Source organism: Phycodurus eques, chromosome 10 (genome assembly GCF_024500275.1).
Source record: "Phycodurus eques isolate BA_2022a chromosome 10, UOR_Pequ_1.1, whole genome shotgun sequence".
NCBI classification, from domain to species: domain Eukaryota; kingdom Metazoa; phylum Chordata; class Actinopteri; order Syngnathiformes; family Syngnathidae; genus Phycodurus; species Phycodurus eques.
The window spans coordinates 17,578,936-17,595,260 of NC_084534.1; the positions used below are offsets into that span (position 1 = coordinate 17,578,936).

At 40.7% G+C, this 16,325-nt stretch overlaps 1 protein-coding gene across 2 annotated transcripts; it reads right to left on the reverse strand.

Moving 5' to 3' along the window:
- Positions 1–154: 154 nt before the first annotated feature.
- LOC133408455 (S-adenosylhomocysteine hydrolase-like protein 1) lies at positions 155–14,477 on the reverse strand. 2 transcript variants are annotated; one of them, XM_061687426.1, is made up of 17 exons: positions 13,933–14,477; positions 11,666–11,777; positions 11,401–11,544; positions 9,930–10,030; positions 9,618–9,720; positions 8,863–8,957; positions 8,677–8,783; positions 8,461–8,577; positions 7,539–7,602; positions 7,110–7,198; positions 6,028–6,098; positions 5,850–5,944; positions 5,634–5,732; positions 5,463–5,531; positions 4,124–4,202; positions 3,799–3,919; positions 155–3,649 (listed from the first exon to the last, which is right to left on the reverse strand). In XM_061687426.1, the coding sequence occupies exons 1-17, from the start codon at positions 14,110–14,112 to the stop codon at positions 3,643–3,645; spliced, it is 1,653 nt and encodes a 550-aa protein (XP_061543410.1). In that variant the 5' UTR covers positions 14,113–14,477; the 3' UTR covers positions 155–3,642. The 2 variants fall into 2 exon arrangements, with proteins under 2 accessions (XP_061543410.1, XP_061543411.1); XM_061687427.1 differs by lacking the exon at positions 155–3,649 and having other exon boundaries at positions 3,795–3,919.
- Positions 14,478–16,325: the final 1,848 nt, after the last annotated feature.

Below are 16,325 nucleotides of genomic sequence, written 5' to 3' on the forward strand. Positions count from 1 at the left end.
TTCTTTCCTTACATAATTTAAAAAGTGCATACCTTATTTGGCCCAACCTGTATATTTGTTATGCCATTCATTGCTGCTGTATGACATGAGACAAGAAGACTCATCTGACATGCAAAATTGTATTCACGTATTGTGAAATAATTTGTCAGAGACATTTATGTTACCAGCAGTTTATTAAAGGGAACTGTGCACATGGGTTTTCCACAGCATACAGTGTACTGTTGTGATTGGGTTTTAAAACTAGTTACTGTCCTCATATCCTACTTTAAAGTTAATAAATCATACCCAAAACTGCATCTCTACATCAAAGACTACAAACCAACAAGAGTACAACTGTGAAAATAACAGTGTGCATATATTATCCAGTTGACAACCATCAGCGGAAAAACATTCATATGTCCTGTTATTTGACATACCACGAGTCAAAATATAGTTATTAGTTATCAAAGCAATATAAATCTATTATAGAAGGCATAAGTGCTAAGGAAAAGATCAGCATAAGTCCTGATTGTTGATTACACACTAGAAAATTAAAACACTAGAATTAAAGAGATAAATTACAAGGGCTGTACGACAGAGAACAAAATACGGTGTACTCATTTAAAATGACTGTAATGAATACATGAGTATCATCTCTCCACAGCTGCAGGATTAAATCATTTTTTACAGAAGAAAACTGCATAGCTGCATTGCAGAACAACCATGTTGAGCATCAGCGAAAACACACACATGTACTGCGGATACAAACTGTACTAAGTGAGACACAAGCCACTGTCAGCTGGGCAGTAACCATGGTTACAGCAACTAGCTTCCTGACAATGATGTCCTCATAGATAAGCTACCTTTGGTTCATATGCTCTTTAAATTGCAAGTACAAAGTAGCTCAGGCTAGGCTACTTTTCATTAAAATCTTGTAGATTCAAAGAAAAACTTCAATTTCCTCATAACTTCAATGCAAGAATATGTTAAGGTTATCTTAAAAGGTGCTGAAATTGAATGTCAAATGAGCAGATCTTAACATTTGGGACAGTAATGAGGTGGCCCATATAGCAAAGGTCAAATACGCGTCGGAATACATGTTAAGGATTTGACTGAAATAACGCAAGATTCCTTCATTTAACTAAATCATTTAACAGGGTCCTTAAATTTAAAACAAAAGAACAAGTAGGGAAATAAGTTGTACAGTAAGTGCAATACCAAACCTCACAAACAGTAGCATGTTGAAATGAAAAATAAGAGCAGTTCAAAAGCACGAGAACACAGTGTACAACTAACTATACAGTCTCGAATAAGATGACAAAGCTTGTCACTGTTAGAGATGTCTTTGTTGAATATATTGTGAGGAAAAAGAGGGATGCATTTTATGTCAATCTATAGGCAAATCAAACAACACATATTTCGTGTATGTGTACAGTATGTGTGTTGTTTTGATAAATGCCACGGAGAGGAGCTTGCGGTGGCTGTGTATACAGTACAAACACTTCTAGAATTTGCAGCGCATGCAGCATGTAACACACACATGTTATAGACAGACTAGAATATACATCACTTGCAACAGTATGGATTCACAGTGGACTACTTAATCTCCTCTATTTGATAACCCCCAAAGAATGACATCAAATGCTATAGACCAGGGGACACCAACATAGTGCCCTCTGGCACCACATGAGTTGCCTGTGGGCCTGTTCTAAAATTGTTCACAGGTGATGGGACATTGTGATTTCGTAGGAATGTTGTAGAAGTGAACATTTGAAAATGTAAAAACTTTGGGAGATTGAGAGATTGGAGAGTGTTGCATACAAATGTATCTTTTTCCATCCATCCATCCATTTTCTGTACCGCTTATCCTCACTAGGGTCCCGGGCGTGCTGGAGCCTATCCCAGCTATCTTCGGGCGAGAGGCGGGGTACACCCTGAACTGGTCGCCACCCAATCGCAGGGCACATATAAACAAACAACCATTCACACTCACATTCACACCTACGGGCAATTTAGAGTCTTCAATCAACCTTCCCTGCATGTTTTTGGGATTTGGGAGGAAACCGGAGTACCCAGAGAAAACCCACGCAGGCACAGGGCGAACACACAAATTCCACACAGGCGGGGCCGGGATTTGAACCCTGGTCCTCAGAACTGTGAGGCAGATGTGCTAACCAGTCCGTCACCGTGGCGCCTTATCTTTTTCCTACATTGTTAAATAATTTTTGATCATTATTGTAAGAATTAACATGATCAGTGTCTTCACATAGCTCAAAATCATCAATTATTAACAATAACATATCCATCCATCCATTTTCTGAGCCCCTTCTCCTCACTAGGGTCGTGGGCATGCTGGAGCCTATCCCAGCTGTCATCGGGCAGGAGGCGGGGTACACCCTGAACTGGTTGCCAGCCAATCGCAGGGCACATACAAACAAACAACCATTCGCACTCATGCCTACGGGCAATTTAGAGTCTCCAATTAATGCATGTTTTTGGGATGTGGGAGGAAACCGGAGTGCCCGGAGAAAACCCACGGGGAGAACATGCAAACTCCACACAGGCGGGGCCGGGGATTGAACCCGGGTCCTCAGAACTGTGAGGCTGACGCTCTAACCAGTCGGCCACCGTGCCGCCACGATAACATATAATAAAGGTAATTTGAGCAAATGTGTTACAGTATTTTAGAAGCCGATACTTGAATACTTGAATCAGTATCCTAAGAGTAGCTCTCTGGTTCACAAACGCTGGTGACCCCGGCTATAGACATTGTTGATATTTGAATGTCCTGTGGCGCATGCATCACCGTATCATTCTTCTTCTGAAACAAATCAAGGTTCTTCTACAATCACAAAGTACTAGGTTTAGTTCACATGCATGTGGGGAGTGGTACTGTTCACAGAGATTTGACACTGGAGGGGCAAGTTTATTCCCTCTCTAGCTTATCATTGGAATGTATTCACTCTTCAGTCAGGGGGCCACCTAAGTAACCTAATTTGTGTTTTTAACCTGCGGGACGGTATCAAATGCCAATGCATTTCTTACAACATCTTAGATGTTATGGCTCATTTATAAGCATAAGTGCTACAAGAGAATAAGTAGATCCAGCATACGCATTGCAACAATTAAGTTGCTCACCAGATCAAAGAAGTTTAATAATATTTACTAACCAAAACTGTGGTTTGGTCCATATATGTATGGCTCTTTATTGTTAAAATTAGGCAAGGTTAGACTTGCCATTGACAGTCACCATCTGTCTCATACATGAGGTTGATGACCAATTAAAGGTATCAGTCAGTTTAAAAGTTTTCAGAGATTTCCTTGTTCAAGTTTATGATACTTCAGATCCCAGAGAATTATATCATTATTTCTTTGCATCACGTAAACTGAACAGTTACTTTTCTAAATCTGTAACCTTTCCCTTACAGTTATTTGGCACAACATTCTTAAATAATTAATATTGGTACAAAATATTATAGTATGTGACTGATACTGATAATCTTACAACACAATTGCCTATTAATGTGGACTATCACAAGCATTTCTGTGAAATAAAGTCGATGAGACAAATATGAACATACAGTCAAATTTCTTCTTGGGTGGATTACCAACATGTCTTCCTTCCTCAACACGTGGGTGTGCTGAGGTGTAGCTTATTCTGGGCTAATACCTGTGTAGACCAGACAACAAACTCAGTTGGGGGAAAGGCTGATCGAAAAGTTACTTATTACTACCTTTTCCACATTTTAGCAACTTTTATTATGATGTAACACAATTGCAAAGCAAATTTCTTTCATAAGACAGATATTCAACAATTACCTGTAGTAGTTAGGTTTGAAAGGTCCATTCTTATTCAGGCCCAAATATTTTGCCTGCTCATCGCTGAGCTCCGTCAGGTGGGCATCAAAGGTTGCCAAATGTAGGCTGGCCACGTATTCATCTGGAGCACAGATTTTGAAATAAAGTTATAAAGATTAGAAAAAGACATCTGCTAGATAAAGCTGTCTTTATCAAATGACATATAAGAAATCTACAGTAAATGGAATTCCACAATACTAGAAACAGAACACTACTTGTAACTTTTGAAAATTGTGAAAAAAATCAAAAGTACAGTACTGTACAAGTAGGTAGATATCCTCCTTACCCATTTTTTTAGGAAGCAAGTAAACATCTTGCTTGTATCGTCCCTCTGGAGCGTTGTACAACTCTATTAGGGCCAGGGCCTGAAACAGAAACGACTCATCTGTCTAAACGTCATCTCAATATGATCATGTTAAATGTTACTGAGATAACATTTGTTTCCTTCTGTTGTGTTATTTTTGCAAATTACATTTCAAGGTCAGAGCCTGTAGTTTTATAAAGCAAACAGTGCGGGATGTTCATACTTGGGGTTGAACGACTACAGATCTCTTTGTAGTCGACACAAAGGTGATGTCGACTAATCGATGATGCCGTTTATATTTTTTCAGTTGTCAACTTGTTTGCCTTCAGCCTCTAAATACAAGCTCTCTGTCCCCACCATAGACATATGCTTTCCACTGTCACTGGGTGCTGTCGACCCCCACCTCCCCAAGATTGGCTCATCCAATCACATTCAGACACCTTCACTGCCTCGCAGACAGTCAGAACTTATATATCTCTAACTCCAATTCATGTAACACAACTGCGGGGTGGCTACTAACCCTTTTTTCAAATCACAGGAGGGAATGCTTTGAAAAATGAATTGCGGCGAGTCTGCTACCAATCCTGTTTGGTGGATTATTGCTAGAAGTGTATACGTTCCAAATGTCTGTGAAGCAGTGAATGTGTCTGAGTGTATTTTGTGACAGGATTAGTGAGTCGGGGTTGGGGTGACAGGAAAGAGGACGAAACTGTTGCTGATGAAGGCTTGAGTGAAACACTCGCTGGGTGTTTTTTTCTTTGGAGGAGGGCGTTGTTACAGCTGACATTAACTGTTTATTTTCACAATAAAGAGGTTGTTGAACGAGCACAGCTCCTCATCGATTCATTGTCTAAGCAGACGTTACGGTATACAGTATTCTGTCTTTTCTGTTACAGGAGGGCATTTGGTGAATTTGCTGACAACTTACGTGAAGATGTCAGGCTGTTCTTCAGCTAGCGTTAGCTTTTTCAAATGGGTGTGTATAGTACTTGTGCTTTTGTTATAGTTGAGGATAGACTAACATATTTTGCAAGTGACAATGCGACTGGTCTCATTTTTTGTAAAATATTGTCACACGCTTGAGATATCCCTGCTAGTTTGCTGCTCAGACCCCCAACCTGTTGCTTTCAGTGAGGCCTCCGTGTTGCTAATGCCAAAACCAATGATTGGCAATTATTCGAATTCAAGCTCTAACTGTCATTGCGAAGTGGTAAAATTGCGGAGTGGTAAAGTCGGCGGTTCAAGTGCATACAAACTTTGTGCTTGTTTTTGTAATTTGATGTTGTGTATTATATTATAGGTTGTAAAGGAGTGTTGTTACCTGAGTGGTAGCAGTGATGGACAGAACAAAAGTAGGAACAGTAGAGCAGCTGAGATTGAGCAGGCGACCCTAAAAAAGAAGCCTTTGCAGTTTGTAAGTGAGTACTTTCAAGTACACTCTTCATAAATAAGACCAAATGACTGGATGCATCTATTGCATATGTCCGCTCACTTCAGCCAGCAGAATGACTCTCTTGCCATCAGGCCAAATGACGTGATCGACCTGAGAGCGCACCCTCTCCCATGTCAGCTCAGGGGTGCGAAGGCTTGCCTGAAGGAGTTCCAGTCACATTAGTACATGGTTACTCAGTTGTGTCTGACATCTCAAATACATATGAACTGAGTTACAATGACCCTCTGAATGCTCCATTTATAAATAAGTATTTACCACATCAATCTCTGTGTTGGAGTGCCCCATGTTGCACACAATGGAGCCATTTTTCATGCGGTCCAGCTGGTCTCTGGTCACCACATTCTTGTTTCCTGTGGAAAGGTCCACCAACCGTGAGCATACATAGCCTACACAGCTTGAGGCCTTAGTGAGAGGGGGTGTTAAGTGGAGTTACCAGTGCATGTGATGGTGATATCAACGTGGCGAATGACCTCATTCAGCTTGACCACTCTAAAGCCATCCATGCTGTTCACACACATTAGAAAGACGTTGCAATCAGCAAAATGGCAAATGCAGTTATGTTAAAGCAATGCATTAAAGGTTTTGGTGAGCTTGACTAACTTTTCGGCTTTCTTTTCCATCAGGTTTTAAAACATAGGAGGCTAATTTCGTAGACGGAGCACAAAAACATGTATATCCTGACTTTCGTGCTAGTGGGAGGCTTGCTACGCGTTTGCCAATTTGGCAGAAAGGTCTACGACAAGGGCATACAGAAGCAACAAGGGTCTGTCCTTTGACATGCGCCCGGCACATGTAAGAATTTGGTGGCAGAAAGTTGGTCTAAACTGTCTTGGGACCATGTCTTAGACAAGTGCAGTAGGTAGACTGCTGGTCGAACACGATTTTGGTGACTTTGATCAGGGCATAGATTCTGAGGTCCACGAACGTGTGGTGGATGCCAGACATATTTCATTCATAAATATGTGAATAGTTGGAATCAAACTCTAAATTGTTGTAGAAATCAATGAATTTAATGGCTTATTAGTATTATTATGTTTTTTAAATCATCCCACTGGCCTGCATGCAGCTATGGTGCAGGGGCACACTAACAATCGTGGGTGGGGATAGATATATATCAGACATTGTTTAGTTGACAGCGCTTATCATCAGCTTATTTTGTATTTAATAAGAGTACCCACTCATGTTGTCTGTTGCTACAGGGGCCAAGAGCAGTGACAATGCTCCAGTCATGCACTGATGGCTGCGTCCTCTTCCGAACAGAGATGTCTCAACGCGAGACTAATCGCGTCGCATTTAAAGGGAATGAGAGGAGCCGCTTTGATTGGTGGCGAGTAAGTCGGCTGTGTCCACTCCCACAACGGTCCAGACTCCCCTTTTTTTAATACGCCAGCTTGTACATGTCTGCGAAATTACAAAAACCCCGTCTAACCTGTCTGCGTACAGATTCATACCGCCCGCCGCACCGGATTTATGCTCCTCATGAAAATAAAGTCCATGCAGTTCTTTTTTGCTCACCAAGCTTGCAGGGCACAAATAGGGTCGATCTCTGTAATGTAGACAATAGCCCCAAGAGCTTTCAGTGCAGCACAACAACCTTTTCCAACCTACAAAGACATAATAATGCACTGAACACAGTATTCTAAAGATATACGAAAACAACTATTAAAATATGACAGTGCTATTCATAAGAACACTGGGCATACTGCTTTTATGTTTTTGTTTTATTATGTGATGAGGACCATAATGGAAAAAGCGCTTGGGCTTTATTGTGTTATTATCCTCGGTGATGATGCTTGACTGTATGTCGGGAAGTGCTAATGTGCTCGTTTTTGTGCTATCACCAAATAAATCAAAAACCTCAGTTTTATCTGTTAATGTATTCAGCAGTGTAGTGAGTCATGATGATTTCTCTGTGGCATGGGAATATTAAATGAAGCATCTCACCTCACCGTAGCCACATACAACCACCTGTTTGCCTCCAAACATGACATCTGTGGTTCTCTTCAAGCTTAAAGAAAACAGAGGCAGATAATTTGCACATTGTGTGGAGGTGGGAAACGGCCTGTCAGTGAAAATAAATCAGCTGAGTCACCGTTCCACTGAAGAATCAGTCAGTCTTGCTGCACTGACTGTACCACACAATAAATTACAGTACTGTGAAGTAATGTGCTTATCTCCACCAAAGAGGTATCGAACATGTTTTACTAGTTTCATTAAAATCTAATTACACATTTATTTTCTGTAAGAGTAGGGATTTTCTAATCTGATGAAATTTTTATTTAATTGGACTACATTTTCATAATTATGACTTTGTTCTTGTATTTCTTTCTTTTCAATGTGGCCCAAAAACTCATTTGTACTTTTTCTATTTTATTAACATTGTTAACATTTATTACCATCTCAATAAATAAACACAATCTAAATAACCTATTCAATCAAATGCAAGCAGATTGTACCTATGAAGGCTGAACTAAATTAGGATTGTTCGGCCTTGGCAGAGGTCTGCACTCTGCTGAGTGCCATTTGAGTTGAATTGGAGGATGGAGCCAACAGTCTAGCTGGCAGATTATTAATCAGAGGGAAGCAATAAATTGTGAGGGACATGGCAGTCGGACAGTTGAAAGCACTGGCCCATGACATACAGAACGGTAGACACATTGTGCAAGGGTACTGAACTATTCATAGGTGGCCTTGGTGAAAATTAATAGAGCTATTATAGTTTGGATTGCTGACATATCACAAGATTTCTTAGAAGTGATAACGGATTGTACATAACATCAAATGTCTCTGTAGAGCTGCCAATAAACGTGTACAATTGTTTGGACATGACAATCTTGAACAGCCTCACAAAATCAGGCTCACTCACCCGTCCAAGATGGACTCTCTGCAGCAGTAAAGGTTGTCAAACTTCTGCTTAGTCACAGAATCATTTACGTTCATTGCTGGCACACACAGTTTTCCCGCTTTGGAGAGTTGGTATAGCCTGTTAAAACAAGACACAGCATGTTGGCTTCACCATGGACAGTCCTGCTATTGCTATGTTTGCTACTGCAGTTGTGTATTTATTTTAGCAAAAGCTAACCTGTGAACCCCAGTGACACTCTCCTCTACTATGCCTCGGATCTTCTTGAATACATTTGGGTATTTCTTGTACATCCAGTGTGTCAGGTCACCTCCATCATCCAGGATCTAGTAGGAGACAACATATTTATTTCTCTGTTAAAGCATATAAATTATTTTAGTCCAGCCTCCAATGTTATTATTATACCATGTTAGGCTGCCATCCCTCAGTGTTGACACAGCGGTCAATACACCACCAGAAATCATCCTCAGACTCCCCCTTCCAGGCAAACACAGCCACACCTGAAATGTACCACATGGGTGAAAGTTTCACGGTTCCCACCCTGACAACCCAATGATTGTATGGAATTTGGTTAAATCTATAAGCCCAAAAAAATATGTAGAAAGAGTGCTGTGTGGCTTCATATATACAGGACTACAGTTCTGAAATTGCCATTGATGATGACACCAATGGCCTGAAGGGCTTTTGGCAGATATCTCGAATTTCAGACTAGCCACTTGCCGAATTCAATGTTTTTTTTCCATTTTGTAAAATACACTGTGCACAACAGAAGTAACTCACAGAAAATCAGGCCTATCCCTATACCCTTCCAGTGATATGTCCTCAGTCTGGCTTGCTACTACTCTGAAGCAAGCCATTAACACACCAGACCACGCATGATCTATCGTGAAAAACATTACATACTTTAACAAACACATAGCAACTATCTGATAATTCTTAATGCTTCCATTACGATCCCTGGTACCCATCACAGGATCGTAAAATAAAACGATCCCCTGTGTTCATTAAATAATGTTTAAAGGTCCAGAAGTCCTCAAAAAACACCTTTTTATCTCCAAAGTAATAACGTGGTACAATGGCCTTTGTACTGTATCCAAGCCAGAGTATTTATGGGACAACAGCAGTGACCTTTAATATGTTGAATCTGCTCTAGTGCTTACCAATCTCTGACAGAGCAGCAGCGACTTCATTTTGTGTCGAGTATATGTTACAGGCAGTCCAGCGGCATTGGGCCCCGAGAGCCGCCAGAGTCTCAATCAGCACCTGAAACCACAGACAAGAATGGTCCGAGAAGATGAGGACATTTACTGCTCTCATTTGAACACAGGCAGTTACCACAACCTGTACTTATTATCTGGTGCCAAGTCAACAAACACGCTAATAGATTAACTACGATTAAAATTGAGCAGAATTTCTATTTTAAATTAAGAAGTGGGATCACACTGAACCTTGAAGACAGAAAAAATTCTTACTGCAGTCTGGGCAGTGATATGTGTACAGCCTACAATTTTGGCACCTGCCAATGGTTTCTCACTCTGTGCTCTCTTCCTGAGAGCAATCAGTGCCGACATGTCTGAGAACAGAATGTTAAAGAGAGATGAGTGGGAGAGAGAGAACAGTGTCGTAGGCAGATAAACACACGTGCTTTTGCAACAAACAGTGGGGCTGGATTGGAAAACAAACTCACCTGCCACAACATTAGGCACACTTGCACATCTAATGAAATCCAAGACAGGAGCTTTTTTTTGCTTTCCTTATTTATCAATTATAAGAAACAGCTGTGATGCAGTGTCTATATCAGGGGTACTCAAACCTTTTGGATCCAGGGATCCCTTAAGAGGGGAGAATTTTTTCCAAGGAACCCCAAATAATCCTAATGCCAGCGAAACATAATTACCATGTGCACCCATAAATTCCATTGTAATTATTTGTTTGAACCTTTCAAACTAAATATTCCCAACCTGTTTCATAGAAAGGATTGAAGTAAATTCAATACTTTTTCTATCAACACTAGTTGACGTGCACTCCTACACTAACAACAGCCGTGAACAGAGAGGAGCGACTTTACAAAAGCACAATCAGTGTTGCCAATGTAGTAATTTGGTTTGCTATATTTTGCAACTTTCCTGACTGCTCTCGCAGCTATTTTTTAAAATAGCGACGAGTAACTTTAATTACTATTAATAAACAGACAACTTGAAGAGAATCATTTCCACATTGTTTTCCATATGACAAGACAGGAGTTCAGTGTAAGGCAATCACGGAATCAATTGTGCTGAACCTTGCCAAAGACATGGGGCCTATTTATCTGTTGGAAAACCTTTACACCTGAGGTAGGTGCTTTCATGACGCAAATATTTTGCCAGCGTCGCCTTGCCTCACCTGGACAACTCTACATGAGGAAAGACCGGGAGAGATTTATGTAAATGCTGTGCGTATTCAGGAATGTCAGATTTATTTGATATGTCACAATCATACCATCTTTTAATTGGCCCAAAGCTAAGATAGGATTGGTTTATTAGTATGTCAGTCCCCATATGTAAGTATGCACTTAAAAAAATAAAAAATAAACAACAATTGTTTATTTTTACAAATTCTTTTGGAGACCCCAAAGTTACGGCTCATGGACCCTGTAAAACGAAGTCTCCACACCCCAGTCTGAGAACTACTAGTGTGTCTATACCACTGCAAACTGCAAACCACAACAATAAACATATTGTTAAATGTATACCAATCACTGAGCATTGTTCTCTTTGTACATTTTTTTTTTTAAATACAGCTCTTGAATTAAATCTTATTAACTATGTAGGTGTACCTAACAAAGTGTCTAGTAAGCGTAATTAGCTCTTTTAAATGCAGCTGCATCATAATGTTTCTACAACTAAAGACCAAACGGCCAGTAATTCATAAATTTATATACTGTATGCATCCCACGTGTTTTACCTTGTTCTGCAATCTCAATCTCACGTCTCCCAAACTCTGCTTGTTTGATGTTCTTGACACAGAAGTCACTGCTGCCCTTGGAGTTGACTTGTGTTTTGTCCCGTGGTGAAGTTTCGTCATCTGAGCTGTCCGTGTAGGACGCAGCTAGAAAGTAAATCAAAAAGCATTAGAAAAATTATAGATGCCACTGAGTCGAAAGAAAACGCAAGGACATTAGCATTTGGTTTGAGACAAAAATTAGATAAGTTTTGGCACAGCTTCTTACCTGAGCTGTAGCTATCCGTGGACGACTGAGAAATGGAGCGGGACAGGGAACGACGGCCTGCCTTGGTGGGGAACCGGCTGAACTCCTGCTTGTCCTCCACAAACTGGATTTGCTGAAAGGCCATATTATACATTATTACATGAAAAAAAATGCTGTCTAAATAGTAACACCAATCTGATTGGTCAAAGCATCTGTGATACCAAGGGTCATACACTGCCATATAAGATGTCGAGGTATCACATTAGGTTCATTACGTCCACTATTAAGGGTTTTATCTGTCGCTGCACCCCTCTGTGAGTGTCCAGTTAGAAAGTATTACAGTACTGCACATGGGCCCACATAATAATGAAGTACCTCTCTACAGCTCAACAGACACTGGACTACTCACACCAGGAAGCAACATTCTGAGCAAGAGTACAAGATTTCATGTGATCAATCAACTGGGGATTGACTGAGATGCCATTCCAGGCATTGGGCTTCAGCCGCTTCACCTCTGAAGGCCAGTCAGGTATTCAACCATGAGCCATCTCTGGTTTCAAGGCAATACCACTAAACCCACTGCATACCAGTGTAAATAACATAGTGCAGCAAGCAAGAACAATAGGAAGCGGTTTCCTTGAGATTTACTTGACAAGACACAGGAATACTTCACCACGTAGAGGCTGGCACAGTCCCAAAGAAAGAACACATTGTTGGCTTTGTGTACCGCGGAGACCCGAGACAAATTAATCATCATTTCATTACAATTATTTTTTTCTTGTTTTGGTTTTTATTACCGCCAATAGTATAACTACTGTTATTATTACTATTCGATAACGATTTGCATCATTATTTTTCTGAATGTGTACAGGTCATCCCCATCCAGCCTGTCTTCTACATTGATTACTAAGTACCTAAACCAACACGCAGTCACATTCACAAATGTGTTCGTTTATTTGTCTGTCTCACTGTAATCTGTTATTGCAGCACAATAAACACACAAAAAATCAAGAAAAACAACACACATATCATCAAATCATCTATGTGAACTAGTGGTTGTACCGATTAGTCCCTTCATTCTCAAGTGGTGGGTCGCGGAGCCATTTTGGGTGGGTCGCGGACAGGTAGTAAAGATTCTATAGCATAAAACAGATTGTTAAAACTGTTACAGTTGCTTTAGTCTGTAGCCTTCATTTCCTAAAAAGAAGACAAACGATTGACGTTGCAATTTCCTAAAACCACAGAAAGATTCTGATTATATTAATTGGTCAAATTAAACTAATTTTCCTTTAAGTCAGTCAAAGGAATTTAGTCAAATGACAATCCCGAATTCAAATGTATCTTAATTATCTTCTACCAACAACAATAAAATACAAAAACATGCTATTCTGGGATCAGTAATGCAATACATTGGTGTCCATCCAAAAAAGGAAGGAGGATGTGAAAGTGTAACTGTAATACAAGGTTGCTGGGTTAAAGTTTGGACAGAGATTTCTGATGAAAGCCTAGTTATACTGTACCTTTGTACACTCCAGAATAAACACAATACAGATACTTTCCATTTTAAAGGCTGTGCAACAGTTCAAGAGGCAAATTCTTTATGTTCTTTCATCTTTGATATTGCGGAACACACCCGCATAGTGTTCTCTTCATATTTGGCATGCGTGCATGTAGCAAATAAAATGGTTTATGATATGTTTACAACTTCACCATTCACCAATGACATCCATTCATTGTCTGGCATGCCTGTGCACACCTCACTCCTCTTGTGCCAACTTTGAAAACTACTAAGGGTTTCTCTGCCCTTATTTTGGTTCAGTGCAGTGTCAGACTAACTGTCTCTATGGTGCCCTTGTTTGGGTCACAGGAAACTTTAATGTGAAGTCTAGCAGCCAAAAAGACAAGGCCTTCAAGGATAAACAACGGGACTGCATAAAAATTTACATTTTTCCTCATTTATCAGGCTGCAAGTGTAATTTTATGAAAAATAAATAAATAAATAAACAACAAATAAATGTAAAAAATAAAAATAAAAAATAGGTCGATTCACCTTATACCCAATATAAAATTAAAATGTCAAAATAATGCTGCTGAAAAAAGTCGATATTCTATCTTAATCTGAGGCAGCAGCTAGTTGTAGTAATGGCTTAGTCAAAAGGGGGAGAAAATCCAGTTGACAAGAGTTTATTTTAGCTGGGTGTTACACGCTCATGAAACGATTATTGCCTGAAATAGCTTGCACTTAAAAATGCAGTAACAAACCTCAATGCGTTTGGACGCTTCGTTACCTTTTTAACCGGCTTGTGAGTGGGCACGGCGCTGAAGGCGGACGACAGCTCTTCCATGTTCATTTCGGTGTTCTTGCTCACTGTCATGACAGAATATTTCTCGGCGACGTTTTCGCTTTCTTTCACCTCTTTGCTCGCCTGCTTCACCTCTTGCTTCACCTCGGCGGTCGGCTCTGACATGGTCGACGGTGGCTTGTCAGTCGTGACCAGGACAAGAACGAGAAGCCTCGTCGTCGTCTTCTTTGCGTGTGAACGTCAGACGCTAATGGCATCCAACGTCCTCGCAAATGCTAGCGAGCTGCACCGCACCAACGAGAGGAAGAATTATTACAAATGACGCAATGTAAAGTATCGACTATAAAGCAGAATCCTTTGTGATTATTATTTTTCTTGTTTTCCAATTGGCACTGCGAGTGTCGCTATGTTATTAAGCCTGAGCGGAGTCGTGTTGCTCGCCGGACGGCCCACTGCGCGCAGAGCAGCCTCCTCCAACTTGAAGTTGAAAAGACCCAAGTCAAGCCAGCCCAGCAGTAAAACGTTTGGTCATAGTGTAATACGCGGTCGGTAACACGCCGCCAACGCGCTGCTGCAAGGGCCACCTTCAAAATAAAGGCCCAACAGATAATACATGGCCGATTGGACACGAATGCTTCGGATTTAAAATGATACAATAAAATCATCTCTCTGTTATCACGCAACCAGTACATTTATAGGAGAAAGTAGACTTTCGCAGGATTGCATCCAGGAAGGTTAATTCGGATCGAAAATTGCATTGAAAAACAAACTCTGATTTGAAATCTGCATGTATGACTGCAATTATCCATCCATCCATCCATCCATCCCTTTTCTTTTAGCAATATGGTGATGATACTGATAATTGTTATAATTTTGGTCATGATAATCCATCAATTTTCTGTACGGTTTATCCTCACAAGGGTCGCGGGCGTGCTGGAGCCTATCCCATCCACCTGGGCGGAGTACACCCTGAACTGGTCGCCAGCCAATCGCAGGGCACCTACAAACAAACAACCATTGGGACTCACAATCACTGCAATTATACCTGACTTTTAAAAAAATGACGAATAAAGAATCCTTTCGGTATCACAAGACCAGTCCACTTTTGTGGGACATGTACCAGACTGTCCCAGGATCCACCAAAAGAAGTTCCATATCAAAATAAATGTAATGTTAAATATTGGGAATAACATTTATTGACATTAACTGAACACAGAGTTTTACTAAACTATATATATATATATATATATATATATATATATATATATATATATATATATATACGCAGTAGTTCAGACCCCCCTTAAAATTTTCACTCCTTTTTTATTTTGCAGCCATTTGCAGAAATCATTTAAGTTATTTTTTTCCACATTAATGTACACACAGCACCAGATACTGACAAGGAAAAAAACGGAATTGTTGAAATTTTTGCAGATTTATTAAAAAAGAACAACTGAAATATCACACAGCCAAAAGTATTCGGACCCTTTGCTTTTGAGCGAATACAGCCATGAGTCATTTTTGGAATGTTGTTTTTCACACCAAGATTTGGGGATCATCTGCCATTCCTTGCCGATCCTCTCCAGTTCTGTAAGGCTGGATGGTGAACGCCGGTGGGCAGCCATTTTCAGGTCTTTCCAGAGATGCTCAGTTGGGTTTAGTAAGTCAGGGCTCTGGCTGGGCCATTCAAAAACAGTCACAGAGTTGTTCCGAAGCCACTCCTTCGTTATTTTAGCTGTGTTCTTAGCATCATTGTCTTGTTGGAAGGTGAACAGTCTGAGGTCCTGAGTACTCTAGAGAAGGTTTTCGTCCAGGATATCCCTGTACTTGGCCGCATTCATCTTTTCTTCGATTGCAACCAGTCTCCCTGTCCCTGCAGCTGAAAAACACACCCACAGCATGATGCTGCCACCACCATGCTTCATACTTGGGACTGTATTGGACAGGTGATGAGCAGTGTCTGGTTTTCCCACACATGCCAGTTAGAATTAAGGCCAACAATTTCTATCTTGGTCTCATCAGACCAGAGAATCTTATTTCTCACCATCTTGGAGTCCTTCAGGTGTTTTTTTTTTTGTTTTTTTTAGCAAACTCCATGCAGGCTTTCATGTGTCTTGCACAGAGGAGAGGCTACCGTCGGGCCACTCTGCCATAAAACCCCGACTGGTGGAGGGCTGCAGCGATGGTTGACGTTCTAGAACTTTCTCCCATCTCCTTACTGCATCTCTGGAGCTCAGCCACAGTGATCTTTGGGTTCTTCTTTACCTCTCTCACCAAGGCTCTTCTCCCCCGATTGCTCAGCTCTAGGAAAGGGTTCTGGTCGACCCAAACACCTTCCATTTAAGGATTATGGGGGCCACTGTGCTGTGAGGAACCTT

Excerpts from the sequence above, each read along its gene's own strand:
- LOC133408455 (XM_061687426.1), bottom strand. The coding sequence starts at position 14,112 with ATGTCAGAGCCGACCGCCGAGGTGAAGCAAGAGGTGAAGCAGGCGAGC. Across the intron at positions 9,721-9,929 it reads ATATCACTGCCCAGACTGCA|GTGCTGATTGAGACTCTGGC; the intron begins GTAAGAATTTTT and ends CTGTGGTTTCAG. Across the intron at positions 3,920-4,123 it reads CTTGCTTCCTAAAAAAATGG|ATGAATACGTGGCCAGCCTA; the intron begins GTAAGGAGGATA and ends TCTGTGCTCCAG.